This window comes from Lissotriton vulgaris, chromosome 11 (assembly GCF_964263255.1).
Source record: "Lissotriton vulgaris chromosome 11, aLisVul1.2, whole genome shotgun sequence".
Classification (NCBI taxonomy): domain Eukaryota; kingdom Metazoa; phylum Chordata; class Amphibia; order Caudata; family Salamandridae; genus Lissotriton; species Lissotriton vulgaris.
The window spans coordinates 605,265,862-605,292,825 of NC_141699.1; the positions used below are offsets into that span (position 1 = coordinate 605,265,862).

A 26,964-nucleotide genomic window follows, 5' to 3' on the forward strand; every position below is an offset into this window, starting at 1 on the left:
TAAACTACAGTTCAAGCAAGTATATTGTGATGTTCTGAATGAGGACTTCAGTATTGGCTAGGTGTAAGTGGTGAAAGACTTGTGAATGAATGCACAAGACTGTAGTCCTTCTCTAACTTAAGGACGAATGATAGTCTTAGGCCCTCAGTACTAGAGGCCGAATGATTTTAGCTAAGTGCACAACTCCAGTCACTGCACATCAGAATTATGAGCTTTGTGGTTTTTATCACACCTGGGGCACAATTATGTAAAGGGCGCACTTTCCCTGTTTGCGTCCGGCGCACCTTAAAACAAGTGCGCCGGGCGCAAACAGAGAAAGTGACAAGAAGGGACACGCTTGGTGTATCAGGGAAACGAAACAGGTGGTGAAAAACTACGAAATTGATCATCATAACATTAGTTAAGAAAGATATTGAATGACACCTGAACTGCTGATTGGTAAATACACAGAAAACAGGCAATGGCAAAGCCAACAAGTCAGGTGTTGGCTCCCAGATTTTTGGATATGTTAAACCTTATTTTGTTTTGTATTCCATTTGCAAACCCAGAAAAACCTTGAGTCTAGAATTCAAAACTTGTTAATTTTGTTTAAGTCACCGGTATAAACTAAAAAGCTGTTGTGTTGCACCGAAAAGATCTTGAGGTCCGTAGCACACCCATGGATAGCAAAAGCAATATTTAACCAGTTATTTAAGTGAGGTTTTTTTCCTAGTACTTCTACTGCACTTTTTAATTGGAATCTCAGTTTTGTTCTGCCCGTGCTCCTGATCTTTTCATACACCTTATTACATAACTAAACGCACGATCTGCAACACATTCTCAACAACAGCTGCAATTACCCAAATCTAATACTTTGGAAGATGTTGCTAAAAGAAACCAATGGACCCAAACTCAAAGGGTAAGCAGTGCACTCTTGGTTGGTGGCTAGTTATGTGTGACCAGTTATGTGTTCGAGAAGAGGAGAACTCTACCCCCGCCTCCCCCTCCACCCCAATGAATGAGGCGTGTAGGTATTTATTTATTTATATAATTTGTAGAGCGCTTGAATCACCCCGGTTGGGGTATCTCCGCGCTAAGACCGCAATCGAGACAGGGAAGTAGATGGCTCAGAACAGTAAGGTTTTTCTTTTCTTTCTGAAGGCCATGAAGTTGGTGCACTGACGAATGTCCAAAGGTAGTTGGTTCCAGGTTTGAGTTGCTAGGTAGGAAAAGGCTTTGCCTCCTAGTCTGGTTTGTTTTATACGAGGTATAGAAAGGAGGTCCTTTCCTCCTGATCGGAGGGTTCCCGAAGGAGTGTATCTGACCAGTTTGTCCGCCAGATATCTTGGTCCCATTTTATTTAAGGCTTTGAATACCATACAGCGGGTTTTAAATATTATCCTTTTGCGTATGGGCAACCAGTGTAGCTTGCGAAGCAGGGGGAGTGAGGGTGTTCTGGGGGAGCACTGGTTACTAGGCGAGCGGCCGTATTCTGGACCACTTATAGACTGCTCAGGGAGGTTTCCTTTGCAGAGATCAGTAGGGCGTTGCTGTAGTCCAGGCGGCTTAGAACCAGAGCATGTACCAGGGTCTTGCGTGTGGAAGAGGGTAGGAAATGAAAGCCTTTACGAAGCAGGCTGAGTGCATGGAAGCATGCCCGCTTGGTAGGTGAGCAGCCTTTACAACGCGGGTATTACCACGCGCTGCCATTTCTACGCTGCTTTTTTAAAGCAAGTCGTTACAACGGCTTGCACTGGAGGGCGCTGTTGGATAGGGAAGAGTTTAATTTTCTATTCCAACACCTTCCCTACTGTAAGGTGGGCTGGAGTTGGAATAGAAAATTAAACTATTCCACTATCCAGCGCAAGTCGCTGTAACGACTTGCGTTGTAAAAACAGCGTAGTAATGGCATGCGTGGTAATAGCCTGCGTTGTAGTGACATACAACTGCTTGGTATGATGTTTAACCCTAATTTCTTGCAGGTGCATTAGCTATTCCCGTCTTAACTTAGTATTCCCCTTAAGTTTATATCTGAGAGGGCCATGTGCTGTCATCCTGTACTAAGGAGGCCATCCAGCCCCAGTCCCTGCTTTTCACCAGTTCTCATTTGGACATCTGTAAATCCAAAGCCGACACACTCGACTACAACACATCAAGATGTCAATTCCAGAACTAACAGCCCGAGGGTCGATTTCACCTTGATATTCTTTATTGAGATCTGAACTCCTCCTGCTTCCAAAAGCCCACAGAGATGATGATGAGAGAGGCTGCTTCTTCCTGACCAGGTTACCATTAGCCAGAAAAAAATAAACAATGCACATTTATAATCCTTGGGTAAAGCCAGGGACAAGCTTGGTGTATCAGGGAAACGAAACAGGTGGTGAAAAACTCCGAAATTGATCATCATAACATTAGTTAAGAAAGATATTGGATGACACCTGAACTGCTGATGGGTAAATACACAGAAAACAGGCAATGGCAAAGCCAACAAGTCAGGTGTTGGCTCCAGCTTATTTTGTTTTGTCATAGTTTTTGCAAAACCTTATTTTTGGGAAAGCTGTAGGGCCCTCCTCAATTTACAAAAAAACAGTGGCTAAAAACAAAACCATTTTTTGTCGCAAAATGTACACATTACCATATTAGTCTTTGACACTGAAGGGAACTACTTTGTGTGAGAAAGTGCTCCATGTGAAAGGGCCGAATGCCATTTTTCACAGTGAGGTTAGCCAATGGCTCATGTGGGCGGACCCACTGTCTGATGCAGTATAGAGGGTGGAAGACACATGTAAATGACATAGTAACAGACTAATAGATGAAGTGGGCAGGCTGAAAGCCCATAAAAGTGTGACACATGTCACATTTAGTAAAAGGAAAAGCAAAATGTCTTGGCTAACACTAGACCAAAAGAATATGAGGGGAAAGGATAATCCAAGAGATGTAATTACTGCTCTTTAATAAAAGAGTAGGCTAATTGTTCTATTACTTCAGAATTCGGCCTATAATGCAATTCTCTTCTAGTACAGGAGTCTTCAACAATATAGTGGTACATTAATCACACTCCTCTGTGCTGCATGAAAACTAAGAGGCTAGCAGCAGTTAAGAAACTTCAAACTAGAACAGAAATATAATGAAGCATGCAACACAAAAAAGCTCTTCATATTTCCATGGGCAACGGACACACAGCAAAACCTTTGCCACACAAGGTGTAATCAGTCATGAAAATAAACATGCTTTTTTCACATCATACATACCTACTGCGAGGCCTGCCAGGAAAGCTGCGCCCAACGAAGACATGTCCGTGTGCTGCGGTCTGTCTATAGGCCGATTAAATAAATCTGCTGTCATCTGCATGACAAAACTGTTATTACAGACTCCCCCATCAGCCCTGAAAGATAAAGGAGATAAGAAACAACGCAGTGATTGCTTTTCTCATTTTTTTAAATAATGCATTTATTCAGTTGGCCTTAGCAATCAATCTCAAATGTAAAAAAAATTTCATAATTTGACGACTAAAAAAAATGAAGAGGTAAACACGGGGGATCAAGTTAAAAAAAGTTCAAGTTCAAAATTTGTATAGCGCACTACTCACCCAGAGGGTCTCAAGGCGCTTGAGGAGGGGGGGGGGGGTACTTTACTTATCGAATATCCACGTTTTTAGTTGCTTTCTGAAGGAGAGGTGGTTCTGTGTAAGGCGGAGGTGGGTGGGGAGAGAATTCCAGGTTTTGGCCGCTAAGTAGGAGAAGGATCTTCCCCCCATGGTGGATCTATGGATGCGCGGAATTGCGGCGAGGGCTTGATTGGACGATCGTAGTTGGCGGATGGGGGTGTAAAAGGACAGGCCCGTGTTGAGGCATTCGGGTCCTAGGTCATAGAGGGCTTTGTGTGCATGGGTGAGGAGACGGAACGTTATTCTCTTGTTGACGGGGAGCCAGTGGAGGTCTTTCAGGTGACCGGAAATGTGAGCTTGGCGGGGGATGTCTAGTATGAGTCTGGCTGAGGCGTTTTGGATGCGTTGGAGTTTTTTCTGTAGTTTGGCTGTGGTTCCGGCGTAAAGGGTGTTTCCATAATCCAGTCGGCTTGTGACCAGTGCGTGGGTGACCGTTTTTCTTGTTTCGGTGGGGATCCAACGGAAGATTTTTTTGAGCATGAGTAGGATGTTGAAGCATGATGATGAGACGGCGTTGACTTGTCTGGTCATCGAGAGGGAGGAGTCTAGGATGAAGCCCAGGTTGCGTGCGTGATCCGTAGGTATGGGTGCGGTTCCCAGGGCCGGTGGCCACCATGAGTCGTCCCAAGCAGAGGGGGATGAACCTAAGATGAGGACTTCCGTTTTGTCCGAGTTCAGCTTTAAACGGCTGTTCTTCATCCACTCGGCTACTTCTTTCATTCCTTAGTGTAAGTTGGTTTTGCCGGTGTTTGGGTCTTTGGTGAGGGAGAGGATCAGCTGGGTGTCGTCTGCGTATGAGATGATGTTGAGGTTGTGTTGGCGAGCGATGGATGCGAGGGGACTCAAGTATACGTTGAAGAGGGTGGGACTGAGTGATGATCCTTGTGGTACGCCGAAGATGACTTCGGAGGTCTCAGATCTAAAAGGGGGGTGGCGGACTCTCTGGGTTCTTCCGGCGAGGAACGAGATGATCCAGTCCAATGCTTTTCCTTGTATTCCGATGTTGCTGAGGCGTTGTATGAGGGTGTTATAACAGGCAGTGTCGAAGGCAGCGGAGAGGTCAAGTAGGATGAGGGCAGCTGTTTCTCTGTTGTCCAGTAGTGTTCGAATATCGTCAGTTGCTGCGATGAGGGCGGTTTCGGTGCTGTGTTTGGTTCGGAAGCCGGACTGTGAGGGGTCGAGGGATTTGTTGTATTCGAGGAAGGTGGCGAGCTGACTGTTGACGGCTTTCTCAATGACTTTTTCAGGGAATGGGAGGAGCGAGATGGGGCGGTAGTTCTTAAGTTCAGAGGGGTCTGCTGTGGGTTTCTTCAGAAGGGCGCTGAGTTCGGCATGTTTCCAGCTTTCCGGGAAGGTAGCGGAGTTGAGGGAGCAGTTGATGACGTCTTGGAAATGGGGTGCAATAATGGAGTCTGCTTTGTTGAAAATGTGGTGGAGACATGGGTCGGTTGGCGATCCTGAGTGGATGGAGTTCATCAGGCGGATGGTGTCTTCAGTGGTGATTGGGTTCCAGGCGAAAAGGTTGTTAGAGGGGGGTTTTGGTTCGGAGGTGGGTAGAGTGGGCTGGTCTCCGGACTGGTTTTCAAAGCTGTTATGTATGTCGGCGATTTTGTTGTGGAAGAAGGAGGCTAGGGAGTCGCAGAGGTCTTGGGAGGGAGTGATGTCGTTGGTGCCAGCGGTAGGGTTGGTAAATTCTTTGACGATGTTGAATAGTTCCTTGCTGTTGTGGGCGTTGTTGTCAAGTCGATCCTTGAATGCTGATTTCTTGGTGGATCGGATTAGTTGGTGGTGTTTGCGGGTGGCGTTCTTGAAGGTGGCCAGGTTGTCAGTGGTTGGGTTTTTTCTCCAGGCTTTCTCGAGGGTGCAACAGCACTTCTTGGATTTCTTCAGGTCATCGTTGAACCAGGGGGCATTTTTGCTACCTTGCTTGATTTGATGGTTTTTCAAGGGTGCTAGTTCGTCGGCGCTGTGGGTGATCCATTGTGTGAGGTTGGTGGCTGCTTGGTTTGGGTCCAATGATTTGGCAGGAGGGTTTTGGTGAAGCGATGTGAAGAGCTGGTCGATGGTAATTTTGTTCCAGTTTCTTCGGGGAATTGGTTGTGGGTGGTTGTGGGTCGTGGTCTTTTTGTAGTTGAAGTGAACGCAACTGTGGTCCGTCCAATGGAGAGCTGTGGTGTGGTTGAAGGAGATGTGCTTGCTGGAGGTGAAGATTGGGTCGAGAGTGTGCCCGGCATAGTGGGTGGGGGTATCAACAAGTTGTTCGAGTCCGAGGTTGTCCAGGTTGTCCAGAAGGGTGGTGGTGTTGCTGTCGTTTTTCTTTTCCAGGTGGAAGTTGAGGTCTCCTGAGAATGTAGTCCTCGGAGGAGAGGGCGTGTGGGCTGATGAAGTCAGTGATATCTTCGCTGAATTGTGTGCTGGGTCCTGGTGGCCTGTAGAGGAGGGTGCCACCGAGTGTGGTTTTGGAGTCAGTGTGGATCTGAAAGTGGAGGTGTTCGGCGGTGGTGAGGTTATCGTCTGAACTGGTCGTGATGCGGATGGTGTTCTTATGGACAATGGCGATGCCTCCTCCTGTTTGGTTGGTGCGGTCCTTTCGGATGATCTTGGAAATGGAAGGATAATTGGTAGACTCTTGCTGTCTATTTTGCCAACAGGGTGATGCAAATTTAGAACTTGCTTTTTCATGCCTAGTCAGAAAATTGAAATATCTCGGATATTACGTGGAGGGTCATGATTTGCCAATTGAAGTCGCTTTGGTGGTGAAACAGAGGCATTCAATTAGAGATGTCCAGTCTAGGAGTTATTTCTGCAGTAAATTCTGAATTTGCGGCTACATAACGTGACCACAAATCGCCATGACAATCCCATTACGTTGCTTACTGTGGTGTTCAATAGAAATATGGCCAGAAAGTTTGTGGCAACTGGTTGTTGATAGTCAGTATACACAATCCAGTTTAATATCTAGTATATTCAAAAAGTATTGCGTTCACACACACACACCTAGCACAGCTCGTTGAAAAGCCTAAAAAAAAAATCTAAGGTCAGGGAAGTGAAAAATAATTTAATGGAGTACCTAGATTTAAGGGCAATCTAAATTGGTACTGATATGGTGACCACTGAATTATGGATTATATAATGACAGCACTAGAAACTACAAAGAAGTTCTAAATATAATTGGCGAACCCGTTATGGAGAAGATACGCTCGCTGGATGGCTGACCCCCCTCTCTCCTCCCAACATGAGGTTCGCATAATCCCAGTTCTCAAACCTGTAGCTTAAGGGAACTTTCAAACCAATGTGCAGGTGGGTCATTGATATGACTATACCAGAGCTCATCCGAGCATTGAATCTCGGTTTTAAATCTCTTTATTTACTCTTACTCCATGCCCTGGCATATTCCCCACTCTGCTCTAGACAAAGCATCTCTGGTGTAAAACTTGATAAAGCCATTAGGAGCTGCCCAGTTAACTACCTTGTAAATTTCATGAACTGGGTATATGCTTGTGAAAAGTTATTTTTTCTGCCACAGCCGTGTATTACTCTGTGTCATTTCCAGCAGAAGGAGAAGGCCACTTAATTCTTTAAATCACAAGGTCTAGCCCCATCTAGCCCAAAAGCGAGTGAAACAGGAGAAAAGAATGAATGTGCAACAGTGACTTTGACAGGACAGTTGGAGAAAGATATCCCAAGACCCAAAAAAAGACTAACAAAACGAAGGAACTCCATTTGGCTGTCTAGATGAATAAATGGTTTTGCAGAGTTGCCAAATAAATGGAGCAGGAGGTTTCTGGTTGTATTTGGACTTTGGAAACAAATTTTAAAAGGAAAGAATGTTGGGATTAACATGTCCTTATGAAAAAAGAGCAGCAAGAGAAAGGTACAAAAGAGCCTCAAGAACACTTTAAATCAAGACAATTAAATAAAGTCACAATTTGGACAACCGTGGGAGTGTAATGTAATGTAATGTATAGGCATTTATATAGCGCACTACTTACCCGTAGGGTCCCAAGGCGCTTCGACCGCTGCGAAACCCTTCCTGGCTTCCCTGAGAGATGGTCCCTTAATGGGTATCTCCAGGGTGAGACCAGGCATCCCCGGCGGTCTGGTGGGGCCGTTAGTGAAGATGAGGCAAGCTAATGCCCAGAGTTGCCGAGTGTGATCACTGATCAGAGTGGGCACCGAGCGAGAGAATTATCGAGTCCGCTGACCCTGGTCCAGAAACCTGCCGCGCCGGGAATCGAACCCTGGTCCCGGGCCGTCCTCTGCTCTCGGGTCTGCCGCCTCTAACCAGTGAGCCACACTACTTGTGTGAAGTGCTGTGTACTCTAAGAGATTCTGTGTGAGATTATCCAGGAGCAGACTAAAATCTCACACATGACCCAGGATTTCATAAGCTGATTCAGATGCAATAAAACCAGTGAAATAGTCTCCACAATAGTCTTCTCACAAAACAGCAGAAGAAAAACTCAAAATGGCAGTTTTTTTTAAAAATCTTTTTATTAGTTTCAAAACAAAGAAGGTAATATACATATCAGGTGCCATACATTCAGACATAATAATAAGGCGAACAGATGTAGATACAGGATAGATACTACTGAGACGCCTACGCCAATGTATGAGAAACAGGATGTGCCACAGTACAATATACGATTCACATTAGGCGCAAGCTCTCAGAGTCTGCCCACCCATAAAATCAGGATAATAGAAGAAGCATGAGCACCAGATACTGGAATACCAACAAAGTCAGGATGTTCCACCAACTATACTTATAAGGAAAGTGAAAGAGAGCGTGAAGAAAAAGAAACCATAAAAACAAAAATGAAGACAAAACAATAAACCCATCCCCCCTCCCTGCACCCCTGCATATGTGTGCCTGTCGCCCCAACTAACTAAATACTAAACGTAGAAAATGGAGGAGGGCATCTTCATACATGCCCCTGGCCTCCGCTCCCCACCGCCAAAACCAAGAATCCCCTGACTAAGGTCTCGAAATCTATTAAGCTGCAAATACGTAGCACAACAGGGGAAACTCCAAACACCGCTCAACCTCCCGAACGCATCATGGTTGCAAACCCCGTGTCCAGTAATACCCGATGGCAAACTCAATCACACAGTCTCATCCTTGACCCTTCCGATCAAAAATGTGAGCCCCTTCCGGACAAACTGTCGCTTCCGCAGGATAGTCAATGCACGAAAAAGCTGTAGCAAAGTTCAAACCGAGACAAAGCAGAGAGATGAAAGTGTTGAGAACTCCGCTAAGTCCAAAGACTCCCCACATCGTCATGGATTCCCAAGGTTGTTTCGTCCGCCATCTTAGCGGTGCCGAAGTATAGGGGAGTGACGCAGTTTCAAACCAACAACAGTTCCCATCAAAAGTCTCCGGAAAGGGAGCATCAAGTAGTCCTTCCATAGTCGGCAACGATCGTAGGCCTGACAATCCAATTGTGGCATCAAGCTTGCTCTCAGCACCCAAAACACTGGTCAGAGGCTCCAACGCCTCCCATAGTACGGGGTCTGCTTCCTCCATCGAAGTGGCCATCTTGGGTATCTCGAGTCGTTTCCTTTCTTGTAGTGGACCAGGGTCCGGTCCCATCCGTCCAGTTCCAGACAAAAACACTATCATTTTATGGATGTGGGCTTCAATGCAAACATGAAGTGAACCTATGGCTGCCAACACAGTTCATAGTGACGGGTCACTCTCAGTCCGCTCCACAACATCTCGCTCAGTTTCGGTCATATTCGCGTCCCCAGAGAGCCCGGTCTCCCCGGGGAGAATAGGTGGATGCGGAACGGACGACTTCAGAGGGGGACTTATCGTTGGTGAAAATAACAATCCGAACTCTGCCACCGCAGGCGGAGATCCCAACCCAGAGAACACTGGCGGGGCCCTAACCGGGCCACCAGGCCAGGGACCCCCGTCCACCGCTCCAATTGTGCGTCGTCACCCCTCCTTCGATATTCACCAATTCAGCCAACCATCGTCAACTTCGGTCCAAGAAATTTTTTTCACCTCGGTAGACCGGACCCGGTCACACAACTACAGCTGATGTTGTTCAACTGAAACCCGTCTGGGCCAGTACTCGAGACCCCAGCTTCCAGGCTGGTCTAGGCCGCAAACTGCCACACGACTTATCTTTGTCTACCAAACTGGTAGAAATCTCAGGATTGCACCGTTAAGCTCCAGTCCGGTTCATACACACGGAGGCAGGGCGCAAAAACTGGATAAATAACAGGATCTTCTGGCAGGAGTCGGAGGTCGGCGGAGCCGGGAGCTTACGTGGCCATCTTGTTTGCTGACGTAGCTCCTCTCATTCAAAATAGCAGTTTTGATGGGCATCAGAAATGTCTATCCTATGAATATCAAGGATCTGTTTTGAGAAAAATAAACATTTAAGATCAGCCTGAGGATGAGAGGGAAATGGAAAATGCATTTGGGATCGCTTCACCACAAGTCGACAAAAGTATCTGTTTTTGAGCAATAAACCTGGTGCATCCAGGACGGCAATGTTAGATGATTGGGCTAGTTCATGGAGAGAAATTAGTATGGAGAATACCACTTTACTTGAAGTTCGATGAAATGTTGGCAAATGCTGCTCTCATTATTGAAGGGCAAGATGTGGGCATCTGAGGATCACTCAAGAAAAGCAAAGCAGCAAGACTCATCCCACGGATCCATGGCCAGTCACCACCGAAGTAGGCGTCGCGCAGGCTCTTGATATAAAATAATGTGTGGTGTTATCCAACTGCATCGTTATGATTCTAAAGTGATCGGTAGAAGAACGTGACGTTGGTGAGTTGGTCTCCAAGATCACCTGATTAAAGTTATTTACTCCTCAGGCTGCTGCCTGCTGTGATAGATTTAATATGATGTTAGTTAATGTTGATAGACTGAAGATTTTTAGATGCATAAGAACTTCAAAAAATTTGATGTTTTACAATCATTGCTAGGAAGTGTACTATTGCCTACACTGCACACCAGTAAAGAAGAAACCTGCACACATGTTTACTACTATGCTGCCTTGTATGGAGCAAAGCATTAGATGGCAAAGGAAAAATGATTGTACTGGTACATGTTCTGAAGTAAGAGTTTCGGCCAAAAGCTGTAAGAGTAGGTTCCTTTTAGGGGATAAAAGCTCAAGTAGTCGAGGTGATGGCAGCTTCCGCCATGGTTTGAAGTATTAATGACCACTCAGACAATGGCTTCAGATACCATCATCAGCCAGTGAGCCAACCAGAGTAGAGATCAGAAGACTATATATTGGCCTGCAGTGCCAGCAGTGGTGAAGGAGCGGGCAGAAGGGAAACCCAGTTCAATGCATTCTATTTCCAATGGGGAAATGGAATAAACTAAGACAAGTCCCCTGCTGGGAACTGTAGAATAAGCAGAGCAACACTAGGAGAACAGGCCAGTTGTTTAAAGCTATAAAAACCTTAACAACTACTGCAACCTGATAGTTTAAGCTGTCTATATTCAGGGGGTTCCTAAGTGGGGATAAGAATGTCAACTCTCTAAGGCCCATGCATGAGGATATCAATAACTAAAAAAGCAATGATCAAAGTCAAAGAAATTAATACCGAACGTCAGTCAGCATGAAGACACTGATTATCCGTTTCTCATTTCATCATGGGCTTAGTGGACGAGAGGTTTATTTTAAAGAAATATACTTAATACTCCAGCACCACAGATGGTTCCTGGTTCACAGAAAACACCTGGGAGCTCTTCCCATCTCCCACTGACAATCTGAAGCAGAGTAGGGGACTCTATGAGGGATGAATGAAAGACTTAGTCATATATTTACTGGCATCAGTGGAAGGTTTAGTTGCAAACTCTTCAATGCCAATACGTAGAGAACTATCACTTTTTACAAGTCACCTTATGTGTCTTAAATGGGGGTTCTCGGTAGATCGGGATGCTTACAGATGGGAGATTTAATGCCCAAGAGACCATTGGCAAGGTTCCCTCAGGAGCTAGTGTTGCCAATGTTATTGGGGTGTATAAGACTGCAGTCTATATGATTTTGCCACTGCCACTGAGGTCTTGATATAGAACCTCAACAGGGTTACATATATAGTGGTTCCTTAAGCAAGTGATTTGTGTTGACTGCCATAAAAATCCATCTAAATGTCAAACATGACTTGAATCTGGACTGCTAAGGCATGGGCTAATGAAAAGAGTAACAGAGCGAAAACAAAGGAGGATCCTGAGAGAAGGAGAGAAAACTCATGGTGCTAAAGCCACAGGCAGGAGAAGCAGTCTAAGAGCTTCAAAGCTTTTAGTTGACACTGGTAGGCAGAATTCTGTACAACAGAGGAGCCAGATCAGCAATACAGAAAGACGCACATCAGAGTACCAGGCCTGCTCAGCACTTGTTTTTGGACACGTAAGAAGCAACTTCCGGTACTGTCTCTAGGTACTGGGAGATCACAACAGAACCTGAAAATATCACAGGACCAAGCTAAGAGTTATAATGATTTAAAAATCTCCATCAACGTACTGCATGCATGAATTCATAATTTGTAAACTTTATATTCTAAAATATGAACTATGACTGGCAATACTTGGTAATAGAAATGATTGACCAAAACATCCATGTATTTGACTGGGATTAGACTCAATGGGCCCGATACACAGAACTAACTTAAGACAAAATCCTAAACTTACTACCATTTTGGTAGTCACAGAAGGCACTTACTCATTTCGGTTTTCACAGAAGTTAGGAGTCCTAACTTTAGGACTCCTAAATGCCTTCTGTGAATACCGAAAGTCTTAAAGTTAGGATTTTTCTCAGTTTAGGAGTACTAAAGTTAGGAGTCCTAACTTCTGTGAATACCGAAATGAGTAGGTGCCTTCTGTGAATACCAAAATGAGTAAGTGCATTCTGTGAATACCAAAATAGTAGTAAGTTTAGGATTTTGTCTTAAGTTAGTTCTGTGAATCTGACCCAATGATTATTCAACCTAATATCTTCTTTCAAATGTCTTTATTTGGACAACATAATATTTCCCCTGATTGAATTTCGGTTTACTTTACCTTGCGCAGTTAGTAGTAAAGCTGATCAATAAACACCCAATTGCCTCAAATGTTGGCACACTAATCAGATAATGGTTTATAAATAAAGTGATGTTCTTGTCGCATCCGCTTGGAGGGCCAGGTGGTATTAGAATGTTCTTGACACTACATTAAGTAGCTATCCTGGCAGCCTACTTGAGTGAATCGTTAATGGTAGTTCCCGGTGTCTGAGGCTCACAAAATCATAACAGTGCAGGGAACACAAAGCTAGAATGGAAAAGACATTCTATTTTTTGAGACAATCTGTGACTCAAACTACTATGTCTGAGACTCTTGGTAATACCACCTTAGCAGATGGTGGAAAAAGCTTTTACAGTTTCATTGTTATTCAAATCAGTATACAAAGATCCGAAGTAAGAACCAGTATATTTTTGGGGCATACTAGCTACTACAACAGAACCGCTTCAAAAACACGTAACAAAATGCATGTTAACCTTAAATCTTGAATGTCTGATCATCATGAAATATTGTGTGAGAATTACAACTGTGGTAATCGATTACAAGAACACATGGATGCCAGTGAGCACCATAGTTTCGTGAACTATAGAAAGTAGCAGTACTAAAGCTTTATAATTTACACAACATGGCCTTCTTATTCCTTCTGCGCTTTAATACTCCTGCCCCCCAATCTGAAACAAACCTGTTGCCCTTTTGCCTTCACACTCTATTTCAAAACATTTATATTATTGTAACTCAAAAAGTAGCAACCGCTCATAAAGGACATTCTTCCATCTTGCTTTTTTCAGTAATTCCACTGGGATCTGAATGTTTCCGTTGAAAAGAGACTGGATGAATTCTGGTTTAAGCAAAAATTCGAAGTCAAAAGTTAAATAGCGTATGCAGTAATCGATATTGGTCAATCATATGGTGAACTTAAATGGGAAAATGAAATAAAAAAATGCATTATGTATGCAGAGCTTATAAAATATACTGTGGAATTTAACACACTTGCCTGATGTCCGTAATTGGAATCGCTGTCTCCCTCAACATTGTATCAAACAATTGCTTATTTCTAAAATCGAGAAAAAAACAAGCATTTTAGAAGGTACCGAATACTAGACTACTGTTGGAAAAAACACCATACTGAGAATTCTCTAAGATGTTATCACTGCTGGCTGTAATACTAAATGACTCGCTGCGTTTAAAGGGTACTGGCGCCATCGTGAATGCAAACGACTTGTGCAATATGTTCTTAGTCACACGATGATGGAGCAGAATGAAGTTAGGTGTCCCTGAATATAAGGCTAGGTCCAAATAAAATGCAGACGAGCTTAAGTGCAGAGACAACAGACAACATAGATAAGGTGGGTACCTCCAGAAGCTGTGCTGCAAGAGCGTGGACCAACCTCCTGAAAAAGATCAATATCTCCCTAGCTCACTGATGTCCATGAGCTTTCAAGATGCATCTTCAATTATTCTACTCCCTAACTCTTACCCCTCCTTTTCTTCAAGAAGCATCTTCCAATAGTCTACTTCTAACTACTACCCCTTCTCTCCTTCAAGAAGCATCTTCCATTATTCTACTCCCTAACTCTTACCCCTCCTCTCCTTCAAGAAGCATCTTCCAATAGTCTACTCCCTAACTATTACCCCATCTCTCCTTCAAGAAGCATCTTCCATTATTCTACTCCCAAACCCTTACTCCACCTCTCCTTCCAGAAGCATCTTCCATTATTCTACTCCCTAACTCTTACCCCTCCTCTCCTTCAAGAAGCATCTGCAATTATTCTACTCCCTAAGTCGTACCCCTCTTCTATTTCCCACTCATTGCAGGAGAACTTCGCCTTTTGACTGCTGTGTTCAATGTTTTATAGTTTAAGTGCTGAGCTATCTATGTGGGGAGGCCGACGCTATACAAGTTCTAAAATAAATAGATGAATACCTGAAGGCTATAGATTCCAGTATGGCTCGAACAAGATGGTGCTTGGTGGTGGAAGGCTTCAGGCCCATGAAAGAGGCGCACGCACAAGGATCGTTCACTGGAGCCTAGAATACATACTTGACAGTAAGAAGCACAGAACTATCACCGATGTGGTGGAAGACTTGAAAGGAACTGAAGGAGTAATACAGTAATAAAAAAGAAAACATAAAAATAAACACTTACATATAACCAAAAAGATGCCGCGTATTGAGAGGAAGAAAATTGAGAGAGTATATAAGCAATGTAATGCGATCAGTTTAGAACATCTCAATGTGACAATACTGAACTTACAGACTGAATGTGAATATACTCTAGAATATACTCTAAAAGTTTACATCTTTAATTCTCTCTGCTCTCACTAGAACGACTCCAAATCAATCTCCACTTTCCTATGTAGGCTAAGAGTGAGAATACAAGTCATAAAATCATATTAAAATGAGGTAAACCAAAAGGGAGTTTGTGCATAATCAGGATGCGGCAGTCTCTAGAAGATTTCCACAATCGTAACACAGACATTGACTGAACTCAAGGCACTTTTGAAAAAGGCATGCAGGATGGCCAGATCATGCAATATTTCAGAATAAGTGCAGACTATGTAAATGATTCCCATTTAGATTAATTGTATGCAAATGTACTTCAAGTAAATATCAAGAAAATCTTGCTTGGTGGCAGCTCTTGTGTATATATAGTGCACATTAATGTGCTAACTCATGACTGAGTTAGCTCATGTACATTTTATTTTCTTGTAGGAAACTAGGTTTAATGGTTAGGGGGAAGCTATTTGAACAGCAACCATATTTCTTACCATGGTGAAACGCAGGCAACCCGAAAATTAACCTGTGCTTAACTCACTGGTAGCCTGGCACAAAAGTAGTCAGGCTAAACTTGGAGGCAATAATGTATAAAGTATTTATGCAGCACTAAATAGTAAAGTGAAAACAAACAACACAAGAAAAATCCCAATTTAGAAAAAAGAATACAAATATCAATATTAATCAATTATTTGAAACCAAAATGACAAAAAAACAATAACTAGAACTGGAACTATGAAATTTTAAAGGTGTTGTGAAAATCAAGCGCTAAGAAGCAAAAACTGCCCTTCGCTGTTAACTGGTCACGACAGACCGGGTCCAAATCACACATTTAGGCCAACCACAATGGAGTGTGGGCTAGATACAGGGCTGAATTAAATTTGCCAACAAAGTACCTTGCGGCCTGGGCATCTCGATATGAAGGGCTTGCGTCGAGATGCACAGGCCGGCGTCGAGGAGCCATTGACTAGGAGCTCCGATGCAAAGGCCAGCGTCAAGAGGGGTCGCACAGCGTTGGAGTCGATGACCATCGACGAAGAGCTGCGATGCAAGGTCCTGCGTCATCGGTGAGTAAGCTGGTGGGGCTGACTGTGACTTGGGCTGTTATGCTCTGGCACAGGAGACAAGATGTGTCGCTCTGGACCTGTGTTGACATCTGGCTGCATTGGCGTCAAAGAAGCCACCGGTGCTTGTGAAGACTTGTGCTGAGATTTGTCGCGGAAGAGCTGCATTGCACTGGGCCAGAGTTGATGTCGGGCTGTGTCACACTGCGTCTAGATGCGTGGAGATGTGTCAATGTCGTAGGAGCCTGTTATATCTCTGTGGCTTTGAACAGGGAGCCAGCTACCTGACCTGGAGGTTTCCTGGAGTTCTAGGTCCCCATAAGCAGTTTGGGTTCAGCAGGGCAGCTCACAGCAGCAGAAGAAACCTGGTGCCGTAACATCAGGCCGTGGGCAGCAAAGCAGTATTTAGGTAGCAAGCAGGTCAGCAAGGCATACTTCACAGCGGGTAGTCCTTTTTCCAGGCAGAGTTCACAGGTCCAGAAGCGATTTGAATAGTTGGGTTTGAGGGTCCATTATTTATATCCATTTATGCACATTTTGAAGCGGGAGAAGCTCCTACAGACCTCCCCTTAGAAAGGTGTATGGAATTTCCTGCCTCCCTGCCCTGGTCCCAGCTTATCTGAGGGGAAAAAAGACTAGTGTGAAACCCTTTTTGAATGTGCTGAGGCAGAATAAAAACAATACGATGGGGTTGGGGTCCAAGGGAGTTTAGAGACCAGGCTTTGACACGTTCCCTCATAACACTTTACTACACACAGGTATCAAAGGGTCTACAAAAAATATGCCTAAAGTGATAAGGACACCAAACATAAACACTATATTTATCCTATACCTCAAGGTTGATTCCCAGACCTCCATAATGGTCGGTAAAGGATACCCATCAGTCACCACACGGAACCGCCCTTCATCATTTGGGATTCCTTATTGACCAAATGATGGAACCCCTGCCTGCCGCAGATGGGGACAAGATGATAAAAGCCCTCACCTACTCAGACAGGTCTCAGTATGGTCTCGTTACTCTGTACTAGAGTTCATGCATGAAACAGAGTGACTGATGTAGCAGTGCAAAAAATAATAAAAGTGTGGAAAAAATTGTGTGTTAAAATTGGGTGAGGGAGTACTGAAAAGGTTTATTCTGGTGCTACTCACTCTTCCAATGTTAAAAAAGTCAAAGGCAGTTTATTAAGATAGCTGCCTAGGTGTGATGAGAGGTCAACATGTTTCAGCAAATCTCGTGGACAACTGAGTCCTTGCTTTCTTCAGGACCTATATGACTAATGCTACTGCATAATGTGAAAAAGAAGAAAATAAAGTGTGATTCCATAATTATTGAGAAATCACAGTAAGACAAGCTTAGAGATCACCTGGTTCCCTAGGTGTCCACTCCATGTCCTGTCTCATAGACTGTGTATGTCACTAAAAACAAGAGAGGAGAGATATCAAATGAAAATGTAGGTGAATTATCACAGCATGTAGGCAACTATGAACGTCGGTGAAAATAAACATGTACATTCTGAATCTAAAAAGTATATAACCAAACTCGCTAGGAGAGTGTACTATTATCATCATTTTGGATATAAAATTATATTCCAAAAGGGAGAACTACATCTTACCAGTGTCTTAAGATGTAGAGACCTCACCCCACCTGGCTGCGGCTCAGGAAGTGAGTGAAGCAACGCTCTGAAAAAAGGGGGCAAGCAAACAAGGATATGTCAACATGCTCCCTTCATTCCAAACAAATAAACACTTAGTGCAAAAGGGTAACAAAAAGTAGCGAAATGACACAGCACATAGTTGTCACCATCTCAACTGTGCTGAATGTAAAGTGGGAAAGAGTGGCGTGCTGAATAACGCTCTATCTCATGCAGTCAAACACTGCCCACGCGTGCGAGAGGCGCACAGGAAAACATGCCTTGACAGGCTCATGTCCGAAGGAATGAGGACACGAAGCACTGATTACGGCGTATAAAGACATGCCCCCAGCGGGTATACAAGCGCCTGTACACGAGTTAGAGTGGTCATGGCGGCGTGCTTACCTGTCCGTCGGTACTTCTCTGCCGGCATCCAAGCCAACTGGGAAGGTACCGGGACCACGCTGAGATTTAAGAGCTGTTGTGCCATTGGCGGCAGTGGTCACGAGGGTACGTCAGGGCATGCCCTATTGGATAGTACTGTTTTAACTTCTCATTGGCTGATGGTCTTAGTTACGGCGAGTCGAGCTCGCTAGTGTATTGATTCCTAGTCCGTATATGCGGAAAAGAAAACTGAAAGCTGATCGTGGAGATAAGGCACAATCGTGATAAGAGAAAGAAGGAGTAGTAAAAGTACAAGTACCACCCCTGTTCGAAAGAATTGCAAAGGTAATCAGACCCATCTAGAGACTAAATAATAATTAGAAAAACGGGAGCAATGAGGTCCAAAGACTGATTACCTGTAGAAGCTCCACAGTATACTGGGTAATCTTTCAGTGAGCTTCATTTGAAGCCTCTGATACCTGTATCAATTTAAATATAAGAGAGGGTCATCTGGCAGCGATAATACAGTGCCCCATGTAGACAGGAGTAAGAGGTGTTATACCCAGAGAGCGTGATGCATCACTGATGATCATACCGGAAAAAAGTGTGCACATGGTTGCCACAGCGTATACAGTAATCACCGGACACACCCAGGTATGTCAGTTTTGACTGAGGCACACATAGAGCCATGCTGGTTCCGATAACATTATAGGGGCAGACCATGGTATTTCATCGTTCAACCCCATCTGATTTGTGCCCAATTTGAAGACACATTTCTGTTCCTTCAATAAGAGGTATTTGGTCACGTCTGTAACATGAGCCGGGATGAAGAGTTCTTAGAGGACTGTCCATTGAAAGGCCGTTGAGGGATGTCGTGCCTCTAGGAAGTGATTGGTCAGTTTGGTGGCCTGTCTTCTGCACCTTATAGTGCTTTTATGTTTGGATATCCTAACCCTAATTTTTTGGGTCGTCATCCCAACATATTTAAGCCCACAGGGACAAGTGATGAGATAGATTAATTTGTCACTATTGAAAGTTGTAAATTTGGTCTGAATCCAGGGTCAGTTTGTTCCTACATCTATCTCAACTGATTTTTTGGTTTGAGGGCAAGCTTGGCATGAGCCGCAGGGGTGGTGGCCCGTCACAGGAGGTAGATCCCACAAGGTGCCTAGAGCCCTAGGCCTCTCATTGCGTGGTCTAGTGCGGATGATCTGGTCTCTGAGGTTGGGCCCTCTCTTGAATAAAAAGAGGGGGGTCTGGATTGATTCACGTCCAGAGTTGAAAATGGGCCAGTGTTTTCTAACCACTTTCTGTATCTTATTCGAAAGTGTTCCAAAAGTATTGACAAATGTAAGTCTCTCCAGCTGAGGTTCAGGTGTAGATGGTTCCAACAGAGCAAGACGGTTGTTATTCTTGGCGCGTTTTAACGAGCGCTGAACCAGTCTAGGTGTATACTTGCGTGAACATAATTGGTCAAGTAGTGCTGCAGAGTGTGTCTTGAATGCCATCTCATTGGCGCAATTCCTCTGAATTCTGAGGAACTGCCCATATGGCAAATTCTCCCTTAGCAATTTGGGGTGGTGACTGTCCAAGCAAAGCAGAGAAATCATCACCATAGGTTTCCTGTAGAGTTCTGACTGAAGGCCATCTGGGTTTGCAACAATCATCAGGTCCAGGAAGGCAAGTTTGTTTCTGCCCACTTCCACTGTGAAGCGGAGAAAAGCGTTCCTGTTGTTTAGCCAGTTTAGGAATTCTAGACATCTCTCGTTAGACCCACGCCACACCACCAAGACGTCATCGATATACCTCTTCCATAGCTTGATGGAGCTAAGGAAAGGGTTTGAGGTGGTGAGGATATGTTCCTGTTCAAAGGAATGAACGTAGAGGTTAGCTAGACTGGGAGCATAAATGCTCTCCATACTGGTACCTGACGTCTGTAGGTACACAGTATCCTCAAACCTGAAAAAATTGTGTTTCATTGCTAGGGTCGCGCAGACCATAATAAAATGAACTGGAGTGATGCTCTCAAGGTCTCTCATCTGTAGTAGAGAACAGATTACCTCTAAAGTTTCATCCTGTGGTATAGATGTATATAACGACTCGACGTCGAATGAAACAAGAAGGTCAGTGGTGGTATCAAAATCAATTTCATGTAATAGACGCAAAACGTCTGTAGTATCTTTCAGAAATGTGGGCATCTCCTGTACCATGGGGCGAAGATTGTCCGGTGATTACTGTATACGCTGTGGCAACCATGTGCACACTTTTTTCCGGTATGATCATTAGTGATGCATCACGCTCTCTGGGTATAACACCTCTTACTCCTGTCTACACACTGTATTATCACTGCCAGATGACCCTCTCTTATATTTAAATTGATACAGGTATCAGACACTTCAAATGAAGCTCACTGAAAGATTACCCAGTATACTGTGGAGCTTCTACAGGTAATCAGTCTTTGGACCTCATTGCTCCCGTTTTTCTAATTATTATTTAGTCTCTAGATGGATCTGATTACCTCTGCAATTCTTTGGAACAGGGGCGGTACTTGTACTCCTACTACTCCTTCTTTCTCTTATCATTGCAATCGTGCCTTATCTCCACGATCAGCTTTCAGTTTTCTTTTCTGCATATACGGACTAGGAATCAATACACTAGCGAGCTCGACTCGCCGTAACTAAGACCATCAGCCAATGAAATGAAATAAATTAAATGAAAAAGGAACTTAATAAAGCGCACTGTGGCCGAGCGGCTTCCTGGCGCTGAGGGAGGGAAGACGGGTTCTGCACTGCAACCGAAGGGACTAACCGGGGAAGGCCTGAAGAAAAAGAAAGGTTTTTAATGCCTTTCGAAAAGCTGGGTAAGTGGGGATCGAGCGGATAGATAATGGAAGACTATTCCAATACTGAGGAGCCAGAACCGAGAAACGGGTGCCACCGATACGGGTTTTACGGTAGCGGGGGACTTGAAGAAGGAGTTGAGATGATGACCGAAGAGTGCGAGAGGGAGTATAGGGAGTGATCAAAGAAACGATAAAGAGAGGGGCGGAATGGGTGAAGGCTAAAAAGGCTAGGCAGGCTAATTTAAAAGAAGAGCGAAAGCGTACAGGAAGCCAGTGAAGGGACTTCAGGACGGGCGTGACGTGGGAGAATTTGGGGAGGTGAAAAACGAGCCGGGCGGCCTGGTTTTGGATGGCCTGAAGCCGGCGCATTTCAAAGGCGGGGATGCCGGAGTAAAGAGCGTTCCCGTAATCGAGACGAGAGGTGATGAGGGCTGTAATGATGGATTTGAGGGCTTCAGTGGTAAAAAAACGGGAAATTTTGCGAATGAGGCGGAGGGATAAAAAACAAGATGAAATTACAGAGCTAACTTGGGAATGCATGGAAAGGTCACTGCTGACCTTGATGCCTAAAGTGCGAACAGAGGGGACTGGAAGAGGGGGGGTACCAAGAGAAAGGGGCCAATGAGTAGGGGACCAGGGATTAGAGGGACCACCAGTGAGGACAAGCTCCGTCTTGTCAGGATTTAGTTTGAGGTGATTCGTGATCATCCAGTCCGAAATAAAAACTAAAGTGGAACTAAAAAAAGAAGAGGAATCAGGGGTAGAAAGATCAAAGATGAGCTGGAGGTCGTCAGCGTAGTTGTACACGGAGACCCCCAGCTCGCGGAGGGAAAAAATAAGAGAGTAGATGTAAAGATTAAAGAGAAGGGGGGAAAGAGAGGAGCCTTGGGGGACCCCACACGCAAGGGAGCAGGGGGGAGCAGAGAAACCAGCGAGCTGGACTGCCTGGGACCTGTCCTGGAGAAAGGACTTCAACCAGGAAAGTGCTACCCCCCTGATGCCGGCTGCGCTGACACGGTCGAGAAGAATGGCATGGTCAACCGTGTCAAACGCAGCCGACAGATCGAGGAGCACCAGTGCCTGGGGGAGATTGGAGTCGACCTTACCCTTAAGCTCGTCCAAGACAGCGGTGACAACAGTCTCGGTAGAGTGACCCGGGCGGAAGCCCGCCTGGTGGGAAGCCAGGAGACCATACTTCTCAATATGTGAGGACAGGCAGGAAGTGACATGGCTTTCCACGATCTTTCCCAAATAGGGAAGGAGAGAAATGGGTCTGAAGTTGGAGGGTGAGGAAGGGTCCAGGCCAGGTTTTTTTATTATAGGGAGGACGGTGGCAGTTTTGAAGGAGGAAGGAACAGATCCCAGAGCCAGGGATGAATTAAGTAATGTAAGGGGGGGTCCAGGAGAGTGAGAGAAAAGGGTTTGAAGGATCCGAGCCGGCGCGCAATCAGCTGGTGATCCTGACTTAACCTTGACAAGCAGAGCGGAAAATTGTACAGCAGAAATGGGGGGGGAAGTGATCTAATATAAGAGGCGGGGGGGGAAGAAGGGGGATGACCTGGGTTTGTGAGACTGCGGGGATGTTAGCTTTGATAATGATAATGGTTGAGAAGGGTGCCGCTCACTGACCTGCTCTTTGTGCCAAAAACGAGGAACTGCTTTTCTGCCCAAATCTTGAACCGCACTCCCTGGAGCAGAGGTCGGCTGGTGGGAGCGTCACTGCAATCGGCAGTTCACCATCTCGCTCTCAGCGCGACCCGCCCAGGTAGCAGTGCATTGGTTGTGTCCACGAACAGCCCACCGGGGGACTGCGAGGCCCAGAAACCACCGCTCCTTGCAGCCGGCGCCTCTTCCCCCGGCGGCCACGCCCACTGATTGGAACGCTGCTTCATAACCTTTCGCGACACCCGCTGCGCGGGTGCCGCTCACTGACCTGCTCTTTGTGCCAAAAACGAGGAACTGCTTTTCTGCCCAAATCTTGAACCGCACTCCCTGGAGCAGAGGTCGGCTGGTGAGAGCGTCACTGCAATCGGCAGTTCACCATCTCGCTCTCAGCGCGACCCGCCCAGGTAGCAGTGCATTGGTTGTGTCCACGAACAGCCCACCGGGGGACTGCGAGGCCCAGAAACCACCGCTCCTTGCAGCCGGCGCCTCTTCCCCCGGCGGCCACGCCCACTGATTGGAACGCTGCTTCATAACCTTTCGCGACACCCGCTGCGCGGGTGCCGCTCACTGACCTGCTCTTTGTGCCAAAAACGAGGAACTGCTTTTCTGCCCAAATCTTGAACCGCACTCCCTGGAGCAGAGGTCGGCTGGTGGGAGCGTCACTGCAATCGGCAGTTCACCATCTCGCTCTCAGCGCGACCCGCCCAGGTAGCAGTGCATTGGTTGTGTCCACGAACAGCCCACCGGGGGACTGCGAGGCCCAGAAACCACCGCTCCTTGCAGCCGGCGCCTCTTCCCCCGGCGGCCACGCCCACTGATTGGAACGCTGCTTCATAACCTTTCGCGACACCCGCTGCGCGGGTGCCGCTCACTGACCTGCTCTTTGTGCCAAAAACGAGGAACTGCTTTTCTGCCCAAATCTTGAACCGCACTCCCTGGAGCAGAGGTCGGCTGGTGGGAGCGTCACTGCAATCGGCAGTTCACCATCTCGCTCTCAGCGCGACCCGCCCAGGTAGCAGTGCATTGGTTGTGTCCACGAACAGCCCACCGGGGGACTGCGAGGCCCAGAAACCACCGCTCCTTGCAGCCGGCGCCTCTTCCCCCGGCGGCCACGCCCTCCTTCCGTCCTCCATATCTGGCCAGTCTCTAACGCGCCGCGGGTCGCGCCGCGGGTCGCAGCCCGGGGCGAAGACCCGGGCAAAGACCGGGCCGTTCTAGGCCGTTAGAGGCTGGTAGAGACTGGACTGGGCCACCCCCCTTGACACCAATATTATTATCCGATTCACTGCTTTTAATAGCAATATTTTCACGACTTACCTCATCCCCACAACCTAAAAAGAATAGCAATGGTCCTTACGAGAGGGAATAAAACTAAAGCTAAAGCCCCCAGCGCTGCAGGTAAACTGCTTGGTCCCATGGATGACTTCCTAGCGAAGGCAAACACGCTCATAGACGAAAGCATAACACTCATTGAAGAAAGGGTCTCTCTAGATCTAGCATTTGCTAAAAGATCCTCATTAGGAATCCTGGCGGAAGCCAGATCCCCAGCGCTATGAGTCCCAAACGCAGAGTTGGTTCCAACTAGAGAGAGACGCAGCCTACCAAACACAGTGGACCTGTCGGTATCTCAGCTAGCGGACTCCCAACTCAGCTTCGACCTAGAAAAAACCCCCGAACTGCTTCCAACAACTCCTGCAGAAATCTCTTCGTCAGAAAAAAGGTTAGAAAGGGGTAGGAGGGAGGGAGCAATCAGTAAGAAAAGGGCACCAAGAAACCCAACTACCCCAGAAAACTTGGTAACAACATCAAGTATCCCACAAATCCAGGATGATAGGGCGACACATGTCGAGATCCTAGCGTCAGTCCATCAGGTAGAGAAGGAGCCATCCTCCCCGATAGTTTTGGACCCTTACTCCACAAAACAAACCCCGGTGGATCTGAACGCTGTTGAGGCTCAGGAACTAACACTCTCCAGCATAGCCAACGTAGTCAAACATGCGCTACAACCCTTAGAACATCGGTTAGCAACCCTAGAATTGCAAATTTCCAAGCTTCTAAAAAATCAGCAGTCACTTCTACCACCATGTCCTCAAAAACCACCACAAAACAATAGCAAAAAACCAATAAGCTCCAATGCATCAATCGCCAATCCACCTTTACCCAATCCACTACAAAAGACTCTCAGGATAACTACTCCAAATTTGTTGACCAATAAAAACACCTCAAATTCAATCAAAACAACAAAAACTGTAGCAGCTCAAACCTCTACTAGCAACCCACAACAGACCACCGTTTTGACTCCCTCAGCTGTGCCTGCGACAACTGTGCCTGCTACTACTGCCGCAATTCCGACGGCACCGAGCAGCACAGCCAACAAAACCTCAGGGAAAACCACGCATAACGCAACAACAAAAACCTTACCCCCCCCCCCGTCCGCACCACCAAAAACACCTGCGGGCAGGCCCAAGAGAAACACTGCGGGGAATCCTGGTCCTCCAAGATTCTCAGCAGATTTCCCTCCAGAGGCCTCACCCTATGTGGCAGTCATGGCTGGAGTGCCAGAACTAACAGATCTTACCCCAGAACCGGTCTGGTCCCTGAAAAATAAAGTTCAGCATTGGCTCCAGACCAACCGCCCAATTCCATCCTCTTGGCGCGGTAGAATCAGATCCGTAGCCAGGGTACCATGGGTGGGCAATACCCGAAAAACCATTCCCGGGGACTGTATCACAATCACGTTCGAGGACCCTCGAATAGCGGATTATGTCTGTGCCTGGGAAGACATCACCCCAAATGGAGGAATCAAGATCAAGTCCCTCCCCTTTTTCTACCCCTTCAGGCAAATAGACAGTTATACACAGGAGCAGGAGCCCCCTTGGTCCGTTCCATTTCCCAGGCAGGATGACTTTCCAAACACCACTTATAACGGCCCCCATAATCAATACGAGCCAGACTATTCCTGGCACCCAGTGAGACAGCGCCGCCAGGGAGGAAGGTGGGACGACAGAAGACCTTATACACATTGGCCCCCACATAGAGAGCAAACACGATGGGACCCATGGCAAAACATCCCACTAAGCAATAGGTTTAGCGGCCTAGAAATGGTCGACTGACCACTAATAGAAATTCCTCCCACTGACACCCAATTATCTCCCCCTTTGCAGCCCAATATTACCGCCTCACTTACCAGTAACAAGAACACGATAACCCCAGAAGCAGAATCTACCGATGACCCTTCATTTCTCATAGTCTCTTATTGGAACATCGCGGGCCTCCGAAATAAAATCGAGGATGGCTCTGCGCAGAAGTTTTTAGCCTCATGCCAAATAATTTGTCTCCAGGAGACATGGTCCGTAGAAGAACTCCATCTACAAGGCTATAAAACCTATAATGTTCCAGCCCTAACCAGTACAATGGGCAGACCAAAAGGTGGGTTAGCCATCTATATCTCAAATTCCCTACCTCTTAATAAAGTGGCCACACTTTCTCAGGACGCCAATCATCAAATCCTATCACTTACCTTTCCCAACAAAGACACTATCATCCTGACCAACATATATAATAATTTATCGGAAGAAAATTTTATAACTCTCCTTACTACCATAACCGATAAATTAAAACAAGTACTCCATCAGAGCCCTGCAAATAAAGCAACCCATTTAATTTGGGGAGGCGATTTCAATCTTCATCCTTGCACAGCTCCCAACTTACTGTGTTGTGGGATCGTGGACGACTTTAATGTTCCACTAGCACATCTCGCACACTCTAAACTGGGAAACATAATTAACATTGCCCTATCAGATCTGGATCTCCAGATTGCCAATCAGGTAAAAGCAGATCCAAACGAATTCATACCGACCTATGTGGGTAGAGGACATAAGACAACAGTAGACTTCATATTTCTCTCCCAAACCCTAATGTCGACATTTAAAGACTTTGAAGTCATTGTCACCCCCTTTAGCGACCACGCAGCCTTAATACTAACTATGCCCATGCCTGCCAACCTTTCACATAAATCAGAGATGGCGACCACTCTCAGGCAGAACAAGATAGAGGTCGGTAAACGCAATGGATTAACAATCAGATGGGCTAAAATTAACCCATCTGACATAATGAAAAAATTAGTAACGCAGTCCTACCCAAACATAATGAAATGCCTGGATCTTACAACTAGCCATAAAGAAGTCTTGAGAAATTTTAATCTAATATTAGACGCTATAAAAGACCTGCTCACCACAAAACCTAAAATAAACCGCCCCTCAAAACCAAAGTGGTTTAATCATAACTGCACAGCGGCCCTATCAAAGCTGAAATCCGCTCTCAAAAATAATCCACGTGATGCGGCTCAGATCCAGCTGCTCAGGCGCCAATACACAAGGGAAAGAAAGCTGCGAACTGCACAACTAAAGCAAAAGCTATGGGATGATCTCCAC

The 26,964-nt window shown here is 45.8% G+C and overlaps 1 protein-coding gene across 3 annotated transcripts in view; it reads right to left on the reverse strand.

The window, feature by feature from the left end:
- The window catches only part of GK5 (glycerol kinase 5), a 239,707-nt gene that overhangs the window by 3,277 nt on the left and 209,466 nt on the right, over positions 1-26,964 (reverse strand). For all 3 annotated transcript variants that reach the window (XM_086943711.1, XM_086943710.1, XM_086943709.1), the window contains 3 exons: positions 14,596-14,699; positions 13,666-13,725; positions 3,231-3,364 (listed from right to left, as the gene is read on the reverse strand). In XM_086943711.1, the coding sequence (XP_086799837.1) occupies positions 3,231-3,364; positions 13,666-13,725; positions 14,596-14,699 (298 nt within the window). The remainder of the gene's footprint in view (positions 1-3,230; positions 3,365-13,665; positions 13,726-14,595; positions 14,700-26,964) is intronic.